This window comes from Argopecten irradians, chromosome 3 (assembly GCF_041381155.1).
Source record: "Argopecten irradians isolate NY chromosome 3, Ai_NY, whole genome shotgun sequence".
NCBI classification, from domain to species: domain Eukaryota; kingdom Metazoa; phylum Mollusca; class Bivalvia; order Pectinida; family Pectinidae; genus Argopecten; species Argopecten irradians.
This window is the reverse complement of record NC_091136.1, coordinates 44,968,177-44,992,714: the sequence shown is the minus strand read 5'-3', so window position 1 is coordinate 44,992,714 and position 24,538 is coordinate 44,968,177. Positions and strand designations below refer to the sequence as shown.

The following is a 24,538-nucleotide window of genomic DNA, read 5'->3' as shown; positions in this document are numbered from 1 at the left end:
TAACTTTATCCCCTCCTCTCCAAATAAAAAAAAATGGAAATTAAATTGATTTCCTTTAATAACGTACAGCCTGATGGTATTCAACATGTTTCAAAACTCTTAATGCATTTACCGGTTTTACAGTATCATTTTAACCTTATTATATATGTTACAATATAAAAATTATGTGTAAAACGACAATAACTTGTCTAACATAAATTCATTTTTACGTTTATTAATGCGTTACACTTCTGAATCACCAGTTCCTTGCGAATTGAATATGGTATTTAAATGAATATAACTAAAAAGTGCACGCTAAATATCGACAAGAATGTGTAGTTTTAAGCAAATAAAATAAAGAAAACATTTATCCATCTTCTATAACTTCCGCAGAACACTGTATCCATCCGCAACGCACTTATAGACATGTACATTGTCCGTCATTTTAACGACGGCCACCAAGTACTTTATTCATCCGATGCGCACACTATCCATCCGCATTCACTTTACACATATTCGAAATACAGACTTTTCCAGCCTCCCACGCTGGCCTATCTGTCCTCATCAGTGATGACTAACAATGGCCATCAATTATCCTCTTTTATTGTAATTGTGATTTAGATTGGGCAAGGATATTTAACGCATTATATATGGCCATGGGATACACAAATTACCGCCAATTTTAACCAGACAATATCACGTATTGTTTGTCCACGTTGTAGTAACTGTGACCTGTTTCCCTTTTAACAACAGGAATTTGGTGAGTGGTGAAAGATAAAAACACGTTCCATATAATTACGCTACTTTTCTATGGTTAGACATTATTAACAAATTAGCTATCATTGTCGCGCCTCTATCTAAGCTAATCTGCATTTATGTCACGATTGTGAGAATAGTAGAATACACAATTAAGGGCTACTTCAAGTTTGTAGACCATATGGTAATTATAAGTTGTCTGACATTCTAGCATCCTTCACCGTCCACTAACGGGCGATTTATTCTGAGGTACATGTATCTGTCTTTCAAAAAGGCTTTACAAAAAATGTGCATAAACACAATTAAAAGCAAACAAGTTATTAGAAACTTTGTTTATTGTTTTCTTGCACCCAAACAAAAGGATCGATAGTAAAACACACATAGAGTAGATTAAGATAACTTTAGACATTTATCAAGCCAGCTTTCCTCAGTTTAAAGGACTTTTTAATAACGAAGCCTAATTAAGTGTATAAAAATTATATAGAGAAAACTAAAAGTGCAGAAACATTTTAACCCGACACCGGTAGTAAAAAATAAAATGCGTTACTCTTTTCGTTTACATGTATACATGTACATTTTGTTAGTAAAAATGTTTTTTGACATTTCAGACCGCTTTAGATTAGTCAGTTTTTAATTTTTCTATAACATTTTTTACAGCAAAATATTTAACTGTTAATAGTGTTGAAATTTTTGTATTAAATTAACTATTGAATTTGATCCGAAAACGTAAGTATTCTCACAGGGAATGTAACTCTGGTTATACTCTTCTTTTTACGACAACAGGTGCTCGATATTTTCACGACTCACTTCCGGCATAAGTTCCTGTGGTAACAACAAACAAGATGGCTGCAACATTAGCGGAAAATGTGTTATGTGCATGAACAATGTTGTTGTCTGTCTATCCTTTAAACATCTTACAGAATTGAACATCATCCAGTAACTATTTACGTCTTCATTCTTCTAGTTTGAATAATGGCCCGTCATGAAGCCATTCAAAGACGCCGTCATCGGCCTGCCTCAGTAGATTGGCAAGAACCGAAACAGCGATATGTTGATACCTGGGCCGGTACATTTGATACACAGATGTACGGGGATGACATTCAGGCGTTGTGTCATAATACACGTATCAACAAGGAACACCTGAAGGATGCGATGGGTATACAAGGACCTAGAATGAAATACGTCTTTCAAACAGACGAACCAATACCAACGAAAAAAGGTAAATGTTTGTTAAGGGTAATCGATCACAGCAGTATTTTTTTTCTTTAGAATAATGCCGTCCATCAATGATGATGATCATAGGCATACTGGCAGGCGACCAGTTCTCGCTGAGTACCATTTCTTGCCATTGTATCACGGTATCTGTATCTGCACAATTAACTTGAAAATTTAAAAAGTGGTCTGAAAATTTGTGTCTGATCATACAAGTACACATGCGATGGCGAGTCGCTTGCCAGTAGATATAGTTTATGCAGCGGCGTGAGGAGGGTTATTTACAGTGCATTTTTTATGTTACTTAAATGTGCTGAAATTGCTGAAAGGGTAAAAACAGTACAAAAATAAGGTGTTTACTTTGTGTGTGAGCCTGTGAAGACTTCAAGGGCTATATTGTTTATATTTCCCATGAAGTCCTCAAGTGTACTGCTTTGTACTATTACCAAAGTGAAGAGATTCCAGTGTTTGATGGTGTGTGGAAAGAAGGAATACTTCAATGTGTCCTTGTGGCTGTGATGTGTCTGATCTGTAATACATTGTATTGAGAGGAAAACGCACACAGGGGTTCTAAAGCTATTTCCCTTCGATCATGTTATTTAACAGATGACAGATAATCTTGATTTAAAAAAAAATGTAATGGGTAAGTCACCGCAAGTGAACATACCCGTGCAAGTTGGGCTCGAACCCGCATATTAACCATGAATTTACTGGCCCAACTCAGTGCGACGAAAAACTTTGTGATACAAGGCTCAGGTCATGATGATGTCTGCGCTAAAGTTGCTTGTTACCTGTTGTTGGGGTCTTTAATTATGTCATAGGCATCTCTGCATATTCCTACACGTGTATGAGGCCTTATTCTGTCCTTATCATATTGGTTGGATATGCAACAATGCAATGTTAAAATGTATCTCGTTCTGTTAACCTCTAACAGTAAGTTACGTTGTAGTTGTGTATTCTCATACCGTAAATTTGGATGTTTTGGATGTGGTCATATTTTGCCTCTTTGGCGTTTGGCATGAAAGCGCCAAAATTTAACACACCAAAATTTAGGTACATATCTATTTTGTTTGTATATAACGATCAAAACATCTTCATGCCATTTATTAGGTATGTGAACACATACTCTTGGATAAATTGCTCGATCACGTTACATAAACATACATTTAAGGTAATGTGCTGTCAACCGGAAAATAATGTCACCTGTATGAGTTTTTCTTTTGTGCAAACATGTGTATTATAAGATGTGTGACTATATCACTTCTATTAAAGACCGGCTTGTCTTTGTATCAATAAGGCTCTCAAAACCAATCACATCAGTTTTTCATTGTTACAATATCTATGTGCATATGTAAAGTAAATCCTCACAATATTTTTCTTTTATCAAATCAACTTATGCGCCAAAATTTTACATCGTATAGGGAAACTCCAAATTCGAACGCACCACAATTTAAGCACCCTATTTTGATACAAAAATTTATGGAAGCAGGTATGTGTAGGGTTGAACTTTTCATACTTAGATTTCCAGTGGCTGTTTAGTCTGGACTTAACTGATTTAGGGTTTCTGATGAGATTACAGTTTCTCGAAGAGAATTCCAATAGTTTACAATTCGTTGTGAAAATCTATTTTTCCTGCATGATGTTAAGTCTGCAACATCTTTCATTCAAAATTTTGTAAACTCCTACCATAGCACAAAGCTAGAAGACAGCCTTATCACTATATATGTAAAACTACAATATTATTTTAACAGCTGCCAAAGATGCTGGGGTCAAATCTGCTTGGCATGACACCAATGTGATGTTTACAAGTTCCACTGTGTTAGACAATCTCAAAAAACCTGGACTAATCACAGACGACATGGAAACGGAGTCTGTTATATCTCACAATGAAGGTAACTAAATGTATAATACAGTTTACATGGAAACAGAGACTGTTATTTTAATACAGTTTACATGGAAACAGAGTCTGTTATATCTCACAATGAAGGTAACTAAATGTATAATACAGTTTACATGGAAACAGAGTCTGTTATATCTCACAATGTATAATACAGTTTACATGGAAGCAGTCTGTAATATCTCACAATGAAGGTAACTAAATGTATAATACAGTTTACATGGAAACAGAGTCTGTTATATCTCACAATGAAGGTAACTAAATGTATAATACAGTTTACATGGAAACAGTCTATAATATCTCACAATGAAGGTAACTAAATGTATAATACAGTTTACATGGAAACAGTCTGTAATATCTCACAATGAAGGTAACTAAATGTATAATACAGTTTACATGGAAACAGAGTCTGTTATATCTCACAATGAAGGTAACTAAATGTATAATACAGTTTACATGGAAACAGTCTGTAATATCTCACAATGAAGGTAACTAAATGTATAATACAGTTTACATGGAAACAGTCTGTAATATCTCACAATGAAGGTAACTAAATGTATAATACAGTTTACATGGAAACAGAGTCTGTTATATCTCACAATGTATAATACAGTTTACATGGAAGCAGTCTGTAATATCTCACAATGAAGGTAACTAAATGTATAATACAGTTTACATGGAAACAGAGTCTGTTATATCTCACAATGAAGGTAACTAAATGTATAATACAGTTTACATGGAAACGGAGTCTGTAATATCTCACAATGAAGGTAACTACCTGTACATGTATAAGAATTATGGCGATCCCGTACCCATTGAAACTCGTACCCAAACAAACTTGTATCCACATTTGGCGAACTCGTAACCCTAGCATGCGAACTCATACCCATCATAAAGTTACATTATTAAAAAAAAATTAACGTGACTGTGTTTTCTTGACAAAAACCCACATTATTTATATGGCAGCGACAAATTGATGCATCACATTTTTTTTTCTCAATCTTTATTGTGTCTTTATTGAATTTCTGTCTTCAATTATTCAAGGATTTATAAGGCCTTGGTTTATTTGACTTCCTCCATTTCCGGTGTAAAGTCACAACGGGCTCAGAAGATGTTTTAGAATTATATTTAACTTTGATACAAAATTATTACAGATGTTATACCTTGTAAATCATATCTTAGTGCATGTGTATGTAAATGTAACATTACTGATTGATGTATTGTAGTGTATTTGTAATCTTGAAAAGTTTTGCATGTTAATTACCAGATATTTTCTGATTTTACCAGGTATTGGAATATATCAACGTTGATTCAATTAGCATTATTCAGGCCAGTAATATATTGAATCAGATACATAAAACAAATTAACATTAATACCTTTAATGTTAATCTAAAAACCAACGAAACCTGATGGGTACGGGTTAGCCAATCATTGGTAAGAGCTTGCCAGATATTTTGGGTACAACTTCTCCAATTTTGGGTACGAGTTGGAATGGGTACGGGTTAACTATAACCCCATGTATAATACAGTTTACATGGAAACAGAGTCTGTAATATATCACAATGAAGGTAGCTACATGTATAATACTTATACAGTTTACAAAAATTACACCTACTGCATTTCTAAAGTATCAAATCCATTCACACTTTATAAACTCAAGTAAATATGAAAAACATTTTGTATCAGAATTTAATTCAAGAGCACGTCTATAGGAAGTTAATGAATATCCCTTATAAATATTGCCTTTTATTTTCATAAAATATGAATGACATATTGTAAATTTTACATTATTTCAATGAAAAAAATCAGTTAAAAAAGGATAATTTTCTCATGTATCTTATTAATTCAGTCTCTTTTTAATCAAGAGAGATTAAGAGAGAGTGAAACTTGTTCAACTTTTCCTTGAAAAATAGCACTATTGAATATTATGTTATGACCAATAGAACTTCACTTGACACAAACATTTATTTTGATGTAAGCGACAAATTGAATAATGAAACAATAATGTATGCATTTATTTTGTTTTTTCAGGAAAATATGTCAACAAATTCTGTTACTTTTGTTCTACTATGGAGGAACATGAACGACACATGCTTCTTCAGGTTAGTTGTGTACTACCAGTACTGAATTTGAAAGAAACATCATAATGTTCAACATGTGATATTGAAGCTTTCTTATAATTAATTAATAAAATCATAGAATTTAATATGTTAATTAAATTACTTCCAAAAGACCATGATACATAAAGTAGGTGGCTGCTAATATTAATTAATTTCTATCATTTAATTGAAAAATTGCATGTATTCAGTGTAGTTATAAAATGTACCTATGTAAGAATTTACTTCTCACATCATGTTTGGGTTCTTTCACTGAGGTGACCTATTGTATCAGATACATTGTCCATTATTGAATAAATCAAACTAAAGTATCGCTTCAAGCTACACAAAATTTGCTGATGGAACATGTCATCATTCCAGAGGAAGAAGCGACCAGTGACAGCGCGGCCGAAGGTGGAATATGTTGCTCCTCTTCCAAGAGTGAAGAAGAAGAATGAGGAGGAAGAAAGAATCCCTGTTCATGAGAATCTTTACAAAGTTGATGTTTACACTGGGGATGTTGACCAGGCTGGGACTACAGCTAATGTAAGAATACCTTTCTTAGTATTAGACACTATTCAATGCAGTGCATTTTACAATTTTTCACTTTGATACTAGGTAAATCAAAGTTTGAGTGACAATTAACTTGACCTAAGAAATTAATTATAAAACTTAAAAAAATGAACATTACTAAAAATTGGACAACATACCTTGTACTTAGATTTTAACATTAAATAAGAATCATTTGCAAAAAATGTGATCTGTCTTGTCTTATCAACTTATAAAATATGATCAAAAGATTATATATCTATTGTAGCATTCTGCTGAACATCATGGCTATATTTTGGTAGATTCTGCCTTCAGCTGCCAGTTGCCGAAGGGTTAATTGCCCTCCATTGTGCTGTTCTATATTTTTCTTACTTTCATTGTCCCATATTACTGTTCGTATCATATTATGTAATCATGTTCGTTTTGTGTGTCTTGATAAAGGGGCAGATCACCTCGAAAATTTGACAATTTGTTTTTGTTCACACGGTTGGAATTACTTTTTCGTCCCATATATATCACAATTAATATTCTATTAGCAAAATTCAATAAAAATGGTGTTGACACTAAACACTATAAGTTGTCCTAGATAATTTTAAACAATGTCTATAGCTCCTCCAAACAGTTTATTATGCACTGTATATCAGTAATGGTCCAGTTATTAGGTCCAGGCATGTAACAGCTGATGATATCCTACTCCCACTTTGTTCCCTGCATCTCTCTTTCCTTTCTCTTTCTCCTTCTGTCTTTGAAATTGAAAGACCATGCAGACATAATAAGAATTATGATGTCCATTTCAGGTGTTTCTCACTATTGTGGGGGACAAAGAGGTCCTGGACAAGACAAAACTGACCAAAGGTCGAGGGTCAGCCAACTTCTGCTTCATACGAAACACAAAGGAAACCTTTTACCTGAAGGGACCAAGACTGGGAGTGCTACGCATGCTTACCATTGAGGTAATTAGCAACTTGAATATGACATCACCTAACACTACTGGGGTAGATATGTGTATAGCCTAATAAAGTCTTAAAATGTTACATTTCAAAACATAACTGTTACAAAAATTATCTAAAAGTAGATAATTAACCAATTGCAGAATGGCAAGTTCCTTGATTATGAGTGTTTCATACTCAATAGAGTAAGAATGATTTTAATAGCACTTTTGAATTATTAAGTAATGGTACTGTGACAAGTATTTTTAAGCATAAGACCATTTTTACTAGGAAATATATTCCCCCCACCCCTTTCTCCAGTAGATACATTGTATGTCATGATGGTGGTGTTGACATGGTAATTAACCTGTAGAACACCTTTACCAGGTGTGAGATATTACTTAGTTAACACACTTATATCATGCCATGTGAGATATTACTTTGGTTGACACACTTATATCAGGCCATGTGAGATATTACTTTGGTTGACACACTTATATCAGGCCATGTGAGATATTACTTTGGTTGACACACTTATATCAGGCCATGTGAGATATTACTTTGGTTGACACACTTATATCAGGCCATGTGAGATATTACTTTGGTTGACACACTTATATCAGGCCATGTGAGATATTACTTTGGTTGACACACTTATATCAGGCCATGTGAGATATTACTTTGGTTGACACACTTATATCAGGCCATGTGAGATATTACTTTGGTTGACACACTTATATCAGGCCATGTGAGATATTACTTTGGTTGACACACTTATATCAGACCATGTGAGATATTACTTTGGTTGACACACTTATATCAGGCCACGTGAAATATTACTTTGGTTGACACACTTATATCAGGCCACGTGAAATATTACTTTGGTTGACACACTTATATCAGGCCATGTTTCATGTAAATATACCCACTAGTAAATTTTGGTTGCTCTGTTGACAGCATGATGGTATGGAGAAGAAGCACTCTTGGTATGTAGAGAAAATCAATGTGACGGACATGAAGACTGGACAAGAGTGGACATTCTACTGTAAAAACTGGCTGTCTCTACACATCCCTGACTACTGTATCAAACGGGACCTAATGGGCGAGGAGAAACAGATCCCTCAGGAAGGTACTAATCAGGTTTCACTGTCAATAAGATGACATAAAACATCTAGAATAAAACGTAAAATCACTGCTGTTTAACAGTTCTCAAAGCATCGTAAACTTGTCTAGCTTTTATCACTCAGTATTGCATCTCATTTAAAGTTTGATTTATAGCAATTATAGCTTGTATTATAATTGAAACCTTGTTGTTCAGAATATGTTATAACCGTGGCTACTGGTAAAAAGATGATGGCGGGGACAGATGCCAACATATTCGTCACTCTGTATGGGTCGCAGGGCGAAAGTAAGAAAATCCTTTTGGTCGACAAAACATCTGGGAAAAAGGCATTTGAGAAAGGAAAAACTGATACGTTTGCCGTTGCAATGCCTTCTTTGGGAGATTTAAGGAGATTAAGGTAATTAAGACAAACAACAGAAATAACTGATTATAAACCAAATCAATAAACATGTAATCATAAAGTTGATTTTCTGTGATCATTGAACTTTGTCTATTTTCAATAATCTATTCATCATTGTATTAAACTGCAGTGATTTCTTTCGCAATAACCTTTGAATTAATAGCATTTGATTTTTTTTTAAAATGTGACTTTGTTTTCTAGGATAGAACATGATGACAAAGGGTTTGCCTCAAGTTGGTATCTTAGCAATGTAAGTATTCACATTTAAGTAAAATGTAATAAGTTTGTGTCTGTGCATGGACCGAACTTGCCAAATTCAGCAATCAATCTTTCAAAATGCTTTTCTAAATTATCTCTATTAAATCAAAAACAGAAAACTGGAACCATTATCAAATGATTATATTATGTAGATGTGTTTGTGTCTCAAGAGGTATTAATCTATTGTAATCGATAAACTATATGTATATATATATTTCTTAAATACTTATATATGATACGGGATCTTTTGCAAATGCTTAACATTTCTGAAAATGATATGTAGCAGGATTTCTAGGCCATAATTCATATATTTAAACATTTTAACATACCGTATTCGACCCAATAAGCGTCTATGTCCCTTTAAGCGCCCCTCCCCCTTTTTGAGGCCTCAATTTCAATTGCCCAGGCACAAATAAGGACCAAAACTACATAAAACGGTATAAATTTGCAATAATTTTGACTTATTAGCACCTTTTCATTTTTGTCAATTTTTTAAGTGCCCTGGGTGATTATTCGGTCGAATACGGTAATAAAATTACACTAGATTTCAACTTTTTGTGAATACTTTTTAAAACTCAGTAGATATTTGGGGTATATAGAGTTGGCTGTTTATTTAAGGAAAGTTTTCTTTCTCCAGAGATCTGCTATTTCAGTTTTTAATTGATTCCCTTTTTGTAATATGGTATTCCACAATGAAATCCCAAAATTTTGTGGATATTCTGGTATTGTCTCTTAAAAATATTTTGTACCTGTTTGAGTGTGGGAGAGGTGTAATTTTATGAGTACCCTATTTCCCCTTTGGTATGTACATGTAATTTGTTTTGCAGCTAAATAATCACATTGTTTAATTCAATAAAAGCTTAATAATATTGTATCTGTTTATGTGGATAAGGAATATAAAGTTATACAACAATAATTGTAATTTTCCTGTTTCCTACTATATTACTAACAGCCAGTATTTCTAGATCTACAGGTACGTACTCTGATTAGTATAATATTTGATACATGTCGTCACATCCACAGGTATTCAACACTTATCGCTTGTCAGCTTCACTTGCAAGGTGCATGATGATCAAGAAGACTTATTTCATATTGCATTTATAGTTTTACAGAATGTCCAGAATAGTTAAAGTTTAAGTCTATATTTCATGAATGTTGTGGTGTGATTTCAGCCTACAGACAATACCAAAATCAATCACATGTATTTTATGATATTGTGTGTTACCGTGATTCAGAGAAAACATTAGTATCATTATGTATCTGTATGGACACAGAAAGCTTAATTTTTAAAAACTTAACCGTTATAATTAACAGCTGAAAAAGGTAATGTATACTGATCCCTTTGTGTTGTTATCCCATTGTTATTGCTCACTATATAATAAGTTCATGATATCATTATATGTCATGAAGACGCAGCTCATACAAAATGTATATGTATAGATTCATGATGGCAAAATTTAGTTGACTAAGAAAGAATTGAAGAAACATATGCCCCCATTCAGAAGTTTTGACATTTGCTTTGTTAATGAGAATTAATAAACACAGGTGAAGGGGTGATTTTGGCCACATGATTTATCATAAAAAACATCTAAAAATGTATAAACTGCATCAACATGACATAAACTTAAGATATCAACCAATACAATTCCAGTCGGCGGTGATGGATTAATATTGAATGGCATGGTTACAATAATTTGTTTATTGACATTTTTAGCTCATTGATCATCAGATGGTGGGATAAATCGTACTACGTATTATCTCTGGCCCAATTATTTTATCCTCTTCATCTGTTTCTCAGAAGAAAGTACTCATTCTCAAATTTCCCCTCCTTTGGTCTCTAAATGTGCATGTTTCATTTTGGGACCAGTCAGAAATAACATGGTCAGTTGGTATCTAATATGTCTTAACTTTAGTCAATACAATTTTATATTATTATTTCTCAGTACTGAATCTGCAGTTTAAAACTTATCCATTCTCTTATAGGAGAAAAACAAATGTGCCTGGTATCTTCGAAAAGTCAATTTTGTATTGTAATTTCATGCCACAATACCAATCACACACAGTCATGAAGTTCATAAAATCATGCATGCATATACATAGAACTCTTTGACATTCTATTTAGTGCATTTGTAATTGAATCCATGCAGACCATAAGCATCAGATACTAAAATGTTGTCATAATCATGTACAAAAAACAATTTGTTTTTGTCTCAATACACAGCCATATACTTGAAAAGTATTTCCTTATTACAGTCTATAACTTCCCTTCTAGTACAAACATGTAATTCACTGAATGTGATATGTCACAGCTAGGCCATAAAACTGTTTTAGTGTGAATACTAATTTCATCTCCGCCTATATAAATGATTCGAATACCACCTATGCAATTAAAGTGAATGCTCTGTGTAGCACCTGTATCTTTTAATTTAAACTGTATTATCTTTCTTTAAAGATTGAAGTTTACCTGAGCTCCAACAAGGCCCAGAAGTACTACTTTATATATAATGGCTGGATTGGTAAAGATGTAGGAGATGGCAAACTCTACCGTGACATTAAGGCACAGAAGTTTCTCCCAAAGGAACTCACTTCAGGTAGGTGTTAATGCTTCGAAAATTGTCCAGCTTTATATATATACATGTATATCATCAGGGAATTTATTCCAAAATGTTTTTTTTTTCATACAAGTTTTGAATATGTTATCCTGTACCAAAGCATTCCTTATTAACACCTGTCACAATTGTTCAGTCTGATCTGTCAGAGTTATTTCCCCTTTGTTTCACTCCGTCAGTATTGACATTCTGATCTGTTAGAGTTATTTCACCTTGTTTCACTCCGTCAGTATTGACATTCTGATCTGTCAGAGTTATTTCCCATTGTTTCACTCCGTCAGTATTGGCATTCTGATCTGTCAGAGTTATTTCCCATTGTTTTACTCCGCCAGTATTGACATTCTGATCTGTCAGAGTTATTTCCCCTTGTTTCACTCCGTCAGTATTAACATTCTGATCTGTCAGAGTTTTTTCCCATTGTTTCACTCTGTCACTATTGACATTCTGATCTGTCAGAGTTATTTCCCCTTGTTTCAATCCGTCAGTATTGACATTCTGATCTGTCAGAGTTATTTCCCCTTGTTTCACTCCGTCAGTATTGACATTCTGATATGTAAGAGTTATTTCCCCTTGTTTCAATCCGTCAGTATTGACATTCTGATCTGTCAGAGTTATTTCACCTTGTTTCACTCCGTCAGTATTGACATTCTGATATGTAAGAGTTATTTTCCATTGTTTCACTCTGTCCATATTGACATTCTGATCTGTCAGAGTTATTTCCCCTTGTTTCACTCCGTCAGTATTGACATTCTGATCTATCAGACTTATTTCCCCTTGTTTCACTCCATCAGTATTGACATTCTGATCTGTCAGAGTTATTTCCCCTTGTTTCACTCCGTCAGTATTGACATTCTGATCTGTCAGGGTTATTTCCCCTTGTTTCACTCCGCCAGTATTGACATTCTGATCTGTCAGAATTATTTTCCCTTGTTTCACTCCGTCAGTATTGACATTCTGATCTGTCGTAGTTATTTCCCATTGTTTAACTCTGTCCGTATTGACATTCTGATCTGTCAGAGTTATTTCCCCTTTGTTTCACTCCGTCAGTATTGACATTCTGATCTGTCAGAGTTATTTCCCCTTTGTTTCACTCTATCAGTATTGACATTCTGATCCGTCAGAGTTATTTCCCCTTGTTTAACTCAGTCAGTATTGACATTCTGATCTGTCAGAGTTATTTCCCCTTGTTTCACTCCGTCAGTATTGACATTCTGATCTGTCAGAGTTATTTCCCCTTTGTTTCACTCCGTTAGTATTGACATTCTGATCTGTCAGAGTTATTTCCCATTGTATCACTCCGTCAGTATTGACATTCTGATCTGTTTTCCTTTGTTTCACTCCGTCAGTATTGACATTCTGATCTGTCAGAGTTATATCCCATTGTTTCACTCTGTCAGTATTGACATTCTGATCTGTCAGAGTTATATCCCATTGTTTCACTCCGTCAGTATTGACATTCTGATCTGTCAGAGTTATATCCCATTGTTTCACTCTGTCAGTATTGACATTCTGATCTGTCAGAGTTATATCCCATTGTTTCACTCCGTCAGTATTGATCTGCATTCTGATCTGTCAGAGTTATATCCCATTGTTTCACTGTCACTGTCGTATGACATTCTGATCTGTCAGTTATTTCCTTGTTTCACTCTCAGTATTGACATTGATCTGTCGAGTTATTCCTTGTTTACTCGTCTAGCTTGATTGTCAGAGTTATTTCCCTTTTTCACGTCAGTATTGACATTCTGATCTGTCAGAGTTATTTCCCCTTGTTTCACTCCGTCAGTATTGACATTCTGATCTGTCAGAGTTATTTCCCCTTGTTTCACTCCGTCAGTATTGACATTCTGATCTGTCAGAGTTATATCCCATTGTTTCACTCCGTCAGTATTGACATTCTGATCTGTCAGAGTTATTTCCTATTGTTTCACTCTGTCAGTATTGACATTCTGATCTGTCAGAGTTATTTCCCATTGTTCACTCGTCATATTGACATTCACTCCTGTCAGTATTGACATTCTGATCTGTCAGATGTTATTTCCCATTGTTTCACTCTGTCAGTATTGACATTCTGATCTGTCAGAGTTATATCCCATTGTTTCACTCTGTCAGTATTGACATTCTGATCTGTCAGAGTTATATCCCATTGTTTCACTCTGTCAGTATTGACATTCTGATCTGTCAGAGTTATTTCCCATTGTTTCACTCCGTCAGTATTGACATTCTGATCTGTCAGAGTTATTTCCCATTGTTTCACTCTGTCAGTATTGACATTCTGATCTGTCAGAGTTATTTCCCATTGTTTCACTCTGTCAGTATTGACATTCTGATCTGTCAGAGTTATATCCCATTGTTTCACTCTGTCAGTATTGACATTCTGATCTGTCAGAGTTATTTCCCATTGTTTCACTCGTCAGTATTGACTTCTTGATCTGTCAGAGTTATTTCCCATTGTTTCACTCCGTCAGTATTGACATTCTGATCTGTCAGAGTTATTTCCCATTGTTTCACTCTGTCAGTATTGACATTCTGATCTGTCAGAGTTATTTCCCATTGTTTCACTCTGTCAGCAGTATTGACATTCTGATCTGTCAGAGTTATTCCCATTGTTTCACTCTGTCAGTATTGACATTCTGATCTGTCAGAGTTATATCCCATTGTTTCACTCTGTCAGTATTGACATTCTGATCTGTCAGAGTTATTTCCCATTGTTTCACTCCGTCAGTATTGACATTGATCAGAGTTATTTCCATTGTTTCACTCTGTCAGTATTGACATTCTGATCTGTCAGAGTTATATCCCATTGTTTCACTCTGTCAGTATTGACATTCTGATCTGTCAGAGTTATTTCCCATTGTTTCACTCCAGTATTGACATTCTGATCTGTCAGAGTTATTTCCCATTGTTTCACTCGTCAGTATTGACATTCTGATCTGTCAGAGTTATTTCCCATTGTTTCACTCTTTGTCATGTCAAATTGGGTATTACATTCTGATCTGTCAGAGTTATTTCCCATGTTTCATTGTATTCACTCTGTCAGTATTAGACATTCTGATCTGTCAGAGTTATTTCCCATTGTTTCACTCTGTCAGTATTGACATTCTGATCTGTCAGAGTTATTTCCCATTGTTTCACTCTGTCAGTATTGACATTCTGATCTGTCAGAGTTATTCCCATTGTTTCACTCTGTCAGTATTACATTCTGATCTGTCAGAGTTATTTCCCATTGTTTCACTCCGTCAGTATTGACATTCTGATCTGTCAGAGTTATTTCCCATTGTTTCACTCCGTCAGTATTGACATTCTGATCTGTCAGAGTTATTTCCCATTGTTTCACTCTGTCAGTATTGACATTCTGATCTGTCAGAGTTATTTCCCATTGTTTCACTCCGTCAGTATTGACATTCTGATCTGTCAGAGTTATTTCCCATTGTTTCACTCCGTCAGTATTGACATTCTGATCTGTCAGAGTTATTTCCCATTGTTTCACTCTGTCAGTATTGACATTCTGATCTGTCAGAGTTATATCCCATTGTTTCACTCTGTCAGTATTAACATTCTGATCTGTCAGAGTTATTTCCCATTGTTTCACTCTGTCAGTATTAACATTCTGATCTGTCAGAGTTATTTCCCATTGTTTCACTCCGTCAGTATTGACATTCTGATCTGTCAGAGTTATTTCCCATTGTTTCACTCTGTCAGTATTGACATTCTGATCTGTCAGAGTTATATCCCATTGTTTCACTCTGTCAGTATTAACATTCTGATCTGTCAGAGTTATTTCCCATTGTTTCACTCTGTCAGTATTAACATTCTGATCTGTCAGAGTTATTTCCCATTGTTTCACTCTGTCAGTATTGACATTCTGATCTGTCAGAGTTATTTCCCATTGTTTCACTCTGTCAGTATTGACATTCTGATCTGTCAGAGTTATATCCCATTGTTTCACTCCGTCAGTATTGACATTCTGATCTGTCAGAGTTATTTCCCATTGTTTCACTCTGTCAGTATTAACATTCTGATCTGTCAGAGTTATTTCCTTTTATATGTATTTCATTCCTTTAGTACTAGAGTTATAAGAATAATATCTACCGCTGCTTATACAATTCGTATCAACGTCGAATACCTTTGCAGATTTATGCACAAAATAACAAGCCATACGATAACGTTAATCTGTCACCTTACTGATTTCTAGTAAAAACGAAGTATCTTGAAACATATATCGGTGAATTTCGCTGAAAATACATTGCAAATTGAAAAATATTCGATAGATTCTATTTTATATTTTTTTCGAAAAAGTTTATTCAAATACACGGAGTTGAAAAACAAAGAAAACGAAGGAAAATATCGGGACTGCAGAATTTTATACAAATAACCGAAATATTTGAATAACCGTTATTTGATTAAGTGGAGTCCTCTGTATTCATTCCTTTAGTACTGATGAAATGAAACAAAGGAAAGTAACTCTCAATAAGAATGTAATTCCTCAAATGAAAATGTCACCAAGGACAAAAAATAAACAAAACAAACAAGTTATATATATAATTAGATGTTACCAATGTTAAAATATATATTGTAACAGTATAAATACAGTATAATCATACAATATTTATGTAATGAATACACTATTACCATAATGTACAAACAGAGCTAATATGCTATGTGCCAGTATACATGTATGCCATTATATATCAGATTGTGCAGGTATTGTTATCTTCTTTAAATGTCAGAATTACCTGGTAAGAGTTTTTGTATCAAAATCATATACATTGGAATGTATATAATATTAAATGCACTGTGTTATCTGGGTGGGGCCGCAGTGGCTGAGTGGTTAAGATGTCTCAACGTATTACCACAGGCCCTCCACCTCTGGGTTTCGAGTTCGCATTTCATGTGGAGTAGTTGCCAGATACTGACGTTGGTCAATGGTTTTTCTCCAGGTAGCTATAATCCTGATATGTTTTTACATGACCCTGGCTTTTAAACTACCTGGTAATAAAACCCAAACCCCTGCTATCTGAAAGAGAACCTGTGTAGGCTTTGTTTGATCCCTTTTCATATTTAGAAAAAACTAATTTTGAAATAAAATATGTTGAAATTGGAAATATAAATTGGAATTTGTTTTAATTTTTTCTAAATTCCAAAAATTATAAATGGATTGACACCATTTCTTCATTTTTACATTATGATAAATTGTTAATTGCTTTTTTTTTTTGGAGAAAATCATGCTGGGAAATATTTAGTTCTGTAAGATACTTTAACTGATCTTGAATTTTATGCAGTAGTGTTAAGAAATGGTATCTGCTCATTTACATCTAAATGGAATTTTGAGGGGTATAGGTGATTGGATTCATTCTTTATCTTAGCAAACTTCAGAAAATGTTAATGAATGTAAATGTAGAATGTACATGAGGGAGAAATTTACACTAATTATGTGAATGACATTTTAGCGTGAACATTTACCAGCAAGTCATTGGGTTGACCATGCACTTTTGAAAGTTTATTGCTAAAAGTTAATACAGTGTACATGCATTTATTGCAAAAAATATGCGAAAATAAATGCTTGAGAATTTCCACATTTACTGTACTCGGTAATTGTCTTACAATAGCATAAACTAAATATATCATACTAAAACTTTTCACAGATGGAAAAGGTAATGTATTTAGATCCATGTGTGTTGTTGTTCTCACTATAGATTAGTATTCAATATCACCAAATGTCAGACGCAGTTTATTATATTATATAACTGAAAGATACATTGTACATATGAAATGTATTTTTTCATCTAATATGTATGTTAGAAATTGGCAGCTGTTTATTATCTACAAATAAGTAATGTATTTCATGTACAATTAAAAAGAATAACAGTTACAAAAAAAGGGGGAAAAAGTGGGGAACAAGTATAGTGTAAAAGAAACTTTAAGTGAACAAAAAATCCTAATGCTGCGACAAAAGTTAAATATTTATAAACTGCATTGACATGTCATTCACCAAGATATCGACAAGCACAATAACTAAAGTCATTGATGATGGAACCAAACAATATGAAAATGTCTATAGTTAGGAAATAATGTTTGTTGAACTTAAATATTTCAGATTAAATGTTCACCACATATCAATGTCTAAAATTGGAGTTCATTTGTCTATTAAAGGTAGAAACCCCTGTGTCATGAACTGTTTTACTAATTACACCCTATAATATTGTGTTTGTTAGATTAAAAATACAAATAAACTTTGTTAATATTAAGTTACAAACCCCTGTGTTATAACTTGTTTACTGACTACACACAGTCACTGTGATATTTTTCTTTGTCAAGTTACAAGCCCATGTGATCTTATTTTTGCTAAGGTTAAGATTACAAGTCCTTATGTCCTAAGCTAACTGTTCTTTGTTAAGTTACAAGCCCCTGTGCTTTGTACTGTTTTTGTGACTGCATACTGACTGTGATATTGTTTTTGCTTTGAATTACATACCAGGTAATACACACTAGTTCTGATACACATTGGGTTCACACTATTAATTACTTCTATTTACTGACTATTGTAGCTACAGTAGTTTGGTGGAAATCTTAAATAATATTAGTGTTTATTGTTTTTTTAAATAAAAAAATTAGTTATCACAATTCATTTAGAGGCATGGTCAGAAAGGGAAAAAGGGGGTATAATAGGGAAAGGAATCGTCAAATCATCGATTATCAATATAGTAGAAATGTAGAATAGATATGGAAGTAAATTGTTGTTGTTAGTAAGATATTTTGACAATTGTTTGTAGCTGTATGTTCCTTTTCAGGCAACCTTGTTCCAGTCCAACAAAAAAGTAATTTTATGAAATCTTTACTAGTAGATACCACTTTTATTTTGGATTCCCGATTTTGATATTGTAATAGCTCTTTACTTATGCGAACTCTTCCTAAACCATATGTTAATTAGAATATGAATAATTGATAGTTCCCTTTAGAATCTGGAACTCGATGATCAAAATATACATGATCTCCCCTTTCTATAGATGGTATATTCAACAAAGAACCATCTTTATTCTTTTAACAATTACAAAATAATATTAGTTGAATTAAATTGTCTTTGAAAATCATGGGCAGCTAATTTTCATCATGGGGATACATTTCTAAAACTACAATTTGATTTTGTGGTTAATATGTAAGACTTACATGTACAGGACGTGTAAGATAAATGGTCACCACACTCTAACAATGCCAAATATAAAAAGCACTATACAATTAACAAAGGAAGCATGTCATTGTTTTAATTAGCATGTTCCCATTGTTCAAAGTAGTTATTCATTGTTCAATAGACAGTAGTGCATGTTTTGTTCAGTCAAGTTTTGCATGTTCATGGAAATATAATGGTGTGTTTTATACTTAAATGTCAGTATCAACTCTTTGTATTCAAGTATTGTGAAATAAAAGAAATACAATGTACTTTTAGTAAAATGATATCAATCAAATGAAAATTTTATGTTCATGATCCAGTACAAAGTACATCACGGATAAACATCAAATTTGAATTAGCTTAAAATTGGATATACATTTAATATATATAGTGAACAGTCTCAATTGTCTATGGCAATTACAAGCACTTAATTCTTGCCTTTTTTCCTTGTCCTAGTTTTTGAAGTAATGGGATTATTGATATGTTATTATTCCTATCTTATTAGATAAATAAAGCTTAATACCAATGAGACTTCACCCTTAGAAAACAAAATGTTTATTTATATGTATGTAAGCATAAAAAGTAATAATTGATGGATCACCTGCTGATAATTAAACTGCACAGGACTTTTGTATTTTGCATTGTGTACGCTGCTACATTTGCTATGACATTTGCTACTGCCTGGTGATCAGTTAATTATGTACCAACATGCACATAACAGGAAAATTGTTTAACCTGCAAGATTTTTTATTGATTTTTTTTATCAGGGTCTCGTACTACATACCAGATATCAGTGAAAACAGGAAATGTGAGATACGCTGGAACAGACGCAAATGTGTTTGTCAAGATCTACGGTGAAAAGGGAGTCACCAAGAAACTCATGTTAGATGATTCAAAGAACAACTTTGAAAGGAACATGACAGATGACTTTACGGTAAATCATCCACCATTATGCTGAATTTAATGCTTGAAGAATCCTGCTGTTTGTAAAAGTGAAACCAGAAAAGATTGATAATTAAATACATCTAAGTTATTAAACTTATACCTACATGTAAACATAAAATTTGCATTTGATATTGTGAACATTCCAGACACAATGATATTATGTAAATATAAGCATTGAATGTCTATTAGTTGGCATTTGTTTTAGCTATGAATGCCAACTGAAAGAGGTTTAATGTTTAATGAAGATATTTAAGCATTAAACTATCTTCCTATGGCATCTATTGTCTATATAGATGCCAGAGCTTATGATATGATTGTCTGCAAAGCTCTGTCATCTATATAGACCATAGATGTCATAGGAAGATAGTTCAATGCTTATATTTACATTATCAACTCATTTTAGGGTCTCTGCATTAATATATTGTTAAAGCTAGGCGAGGAAAACCGTTTATCAAGGAAGATTTAATCCACAAGACCGAACAGCCATTTTGACGGTGATCAGTTGACGTCACCACGTCAACATTAGTGACGTAATAGTGGTCACGTTTTGGGTGTCAGTATACCGTCATATACTTCACTTTGCCTTGGTTAGTTTATATAGTAGAAGTGACAAGTAAATGTAAATATTCAGATTTTAACATATGGAGATGACTGAGTTTATTAGCTTCAAGGATGTTAATAAGAGGTCCTTATGAAGGTTAAGGTTGAGAAAGATGTACCGTATTACAAGAATATTTTTCACATCTTGATGGCTTTTGACAAATATAAGACTGATTGTCAAGCACAGCTCTATGAACAATGTCTTCTAACCAGTGAATCACTGCATCGACAGGTATCATGTAGACTTTAAGCTTCAGTTTTTTTTTTTCTTTGATGAATGTTAGTTTTTGTATACAACCTTTGTTACAGGTAGAGGCAGTAGATGTCGGCAGTATGACTAAGATATTAGTTGGCCATGACAACGCAGGAGTAGGGGCGGGATGGTTCTTAGATTATGTAAGTACTAACACTATACAAGTAATTCTTACGTCTCTCTAAGGACTACGGCAGAATGTCAATTTATTTATTACATTGTCATTGTTTCTAAAGTTTCTCTAGAAACAAAAACGGATATAACTTTATTCATGTCATTTCTATTGTTGATAGCTTCATATCTTGGATTTTCCTTTCTTATCAAGGAAATCAAAATCAAATTTTAAAAATTAAAACTTAATTTTTATCTTTTTTTTTAAGATCAAGATAACTCGTCAGATACATCGAGCAGAACAAGAAAAATATCTGAAGAAAGTTAAACTTGAAATGAAGAAAAGACAACTGAAAAAGAAACAAAATGACATGGATTCCTTAGAGGATGGGATGAAACACATGGGCAATCGTCCTGGCACTGCTATGAAGAGAGGGTCTAGGGAAGATCTTGTTTCTCTGGGCAGAAGTTCAAAAAGAAGAGAGTCTTCTTCTGAAGACCAAATAACAGAAGACAGGCGTTCAAAGAGACGGGAGTCATCTCAGGGTAAAAGTGCTTCCAGGAATATGAAAAAGGGAAATAAGAAAGACTCTGAATCATCTAGTTCAGACTCATCCAGTGAAGAAGAGTCTGATGATGATGACAACAGGAGGAAAAATAGAAAAGGAAAGAAAGGTAAAAAGGCGAAAGAAAAAGAGCGAGAACTGATATTTAAGGTTCCACTGTACGAGACTTGTCAGTTCGTTTGTAAAAAATGGTTGGCAAAAGACGAAGATGACGGACTGTACGAAAGGGAATTAGAAGTGAAAAACAAAGAAATGTTTTATAAAGATACCTAGGAAATAGATACATGTAGTTGGTAATACTTATAAAATAATCCAAATTAATGCTTATAAAACATCTACTAACAAAAAAGATGATTATAAAAGTGTCACCTAAACATATAGTGAACTTATTTCACGTACGATCCAAAGTTTACATTATAAAAGCTGTTGAGTAGGTCTAAGGAGTCAGTATCAGAAGGGTGAAGGATTCAGAAGTATACTACTCATGAAGCTAGACGCTTCATCAAACCATAAAATTAGAAAATATATATACTTTATGTATAACCTAATGTATGAATGAATTTGTTACAAGTTAACGTGTGGTACATGAACTGGTCAAAAAATGCAGTCTTTAGTATCTAATCAGGGTAAATAAGAGTGGATTAATGTTTTATAATTGTACTACAAATCTATGTCAACAAAAGTCAATCTCATTAGAAAAATATATTTCTATTAATGTTACATATATATATATATCATATTGTTTATATTTTTAACCGAAATTTCTATCTTACATATCCATTTTATGACATATTCCTGTTACAATTTATTTCATGACATGTTCTATGACCTATCATGACATATTTTATGACCTACCATGACATATTCTATGACCTATACAACATGCTCAAGTTGTGCTGTGATCCCTCTATTGTGATTTATTTCCTTAAATCCTGTGATATATATGTATATTTCTGTATGTCATTTTAACTTTCGATTTAAGTGCAATTAACATGTTATAGTCATTCTATCCTACCTATGCCGTCCAATTACTGAACAACAATTATCAACTATGTATAATGTTTACTGGTATAACACTATGTGAGAGAGGAAAGTAATCTGTGAATACTTATTGATGTACAGTGTCAGTACATAGAGTTTTTATTATGTTCTTTGATACTCCTTAGTGTTTCTTAATACTGGATTTCCTTTCTGACGTTGAAATATAGATAATTTTTTAAAATTTAATTTTGAGTTTATAATCTTTAAACCAGTGCAACTTATTTCTGGATGCCAATTGCACATACCATATGTCGAATTAGTACTGTGTATTGCTTCTAATTGTTATGAAAAGGGCATATTGAATTTTTTATGTACAAATTAGAATACAGATAATCAGAATAGAGTATATAAAAAAACACGCTTTTGTGGGGTTTGTTTTAGAAATGTTCTCAAAAAATATCACTGTAGAATTTAATGAATACATCCATAAATGTCTAATGTCTGTACTTCTAATTTCAAACCCCTGCACTTTCACAAATACAAGTACATGTACATGTATTCTTTTTTCTATACTCAATCATGTCATACGTCCATTGTGGTACACCATCAATCGTCTTTTTGAAGATAAATAACAGAAAATGTATTTTGAATATATCAATTTTTATATCCGTTGACTGAATTTTTTTGTATTATTAAATGTAGTATATATATTTCTTGAGTATGCTGGACTGTTAACCAGTGTATTATTCCAAAAAATGATGAAATGTAGACATTATATTATCCATAATTATGAACAAGTTATAATATCATGTGGTAGCTTCTAGTCAAGATGGTGTCTTGTTAATTTTGTATCGCTCATTGCTTGTGCTAGACAGGATTTTTAGATTTAAATATATTTATCTATCTATACAAAAAACAGAATTGATATATAAGGAAAAAATCTTATTTCAATTTTCAGGAATAAGCAACTGCATTTTACCTGCATTTACTACTTTATGTACTTTTAAAATCAAACTTATAATAATTTTGATTTCACTTTTCTTTTCTAAATTCTAATATCCAGGTAAAGTCCCTGTATTGCATTACTACTAGCGAGGGTAGAATCATCTTTAAGTAGTTTGACTTTAAAGTAATCAGAGTATTTTTTAGAGATAATTTTGAGAAATAGTTTAGATTATTTAGAGTAGGTTGGTACCAGTATAGGTATATATGGTGTTGATAAGAGAAAATATTTAGGAAGAACTGTGACCTTCCATTGGTTGAATGTAATTTTTTCTTGCTTAAATAATGTAAAATTTAATTTTGAATACGCAAATTTTGTTAACTAAAAAGGAAGCAAGAATTGTGCCTGTACATGTATGTATGTACAGTAATTTTATGAATAACAAAATTACCTGGAAATGTGCAAGTGTTAATGATTTTATAACTGTCAAGTGAAAAGTTGATCATAGACTAGATACTATTATATAAGGGGAAGTAACTCTTAGATTAATTTCTTAACTGTCATGTCGGATCCCTGCAGTCCTACATTGTTTGGTTCACTAGTTGCAACACTGGGTGTATCTTCAGTAAACAAGGAAAAGGACTACTGAGCCTGGGTGTATCTTCAGTAAACAAGGAAAAGGACTACTGAGCCTGGGTGTATCTTCAGTAAACAAGGAAAAGGACTACTGAGCCTGGGTGTATCTTCAGTAAACAAGGAAAAGGACTACTGAGCCTGGGTGTATCTTCAGTAAACAAGGAAAAGGACTACTGAGCCTGGGTGTATCTTCAGTAAACAAGGAAAAGGACTACTGAGCCTGGGTGTATCTTCAGTAAACAAGGAAAAGGACTACTGAGCCTGGGTGTATCTTCAGTAAACAAGGAAAAGGACTACTGAGCCTAACTAGATTGGCCCTCATCTACTTCTAGAATAAAACTTCTCATCAAACAATTTATACGTACTTCTAGAAGCTCTTTTGTCTGTAAAGCTGGAAGAAGAGTTCTCTTCTTAGAAGAGCCTAAATCGAGTTGGCCTCTGTTCAAATTGTCTAGTATACTATGACGTCTGCACCAACACCAGAAGTGTGGGACTACATGTTGTTTTTATTAAAGCCGATACGGCTGTA

At 33.4% G+C, this 24,538-nt stretch overlaps 1 protein-coding gene across 1 annotated transcript; it reads left to right on the top strand.

Annotated features, from left to right (window-relative positions):
* Window positions 1-1,559: 1,559 nt before the first annotated feature.
* LOC138318754 (lipoxygenase homology domain-containing protein 1-like) lies at window positions 1,560-23,834 on the top strand. The gene is made up of 12 exons (XM_069261425.1): window positions 1,560-1,954; window positions 3,699-3,839; window positions 5,877-5,947; window positions 6,323-6,487; window positions 7,288-7,443; window positions 8,377-8,548; window positions 8,738-8,939; window positions 9,144-9,192; window positions 11,653-11,791; window positions 19,742-19,908; window positions 20,829-20,915; window positions 21,153-23,834. The coding sequence occupies exons 1-12, from the start codon at window positions 1,708-1,710 to the stop codon at window positions 21,720-21,722; spliced, it is 2,166 nt and encodes a 721-aa protein (XP_069117526.1). The 5' UTR covers window positions 1,560-1,707; the 3' UTR covers window positions 21,723-23,834.
* Window positions 23,835-24,538: the final 704 nt, after the last annotated feature.

Coding starts and splice junctions, on each gene's coding strand:
- LOC138318754 (XM_069261425.1), top strand. CDS start 1,708: ATGGCCCGTCATGAAGCCATTCAAAGACGCCGTCATCGGCCTGCCTCA. Junction 5,948..6,322: donor AACGACACATGCTTCTTCAG/GTTAGTTGTGTA, acceptor TCATCATTCCAG/AGGAAGAAGCGACCAGTGAC. Junction 9,193..11,652: donor CAAGTTGGTATCTTAGCAAT/GTAAGTATTCAC, acceptor CTTTCTTTAAAG/ATTGAAGTTTACCTGAGCTC.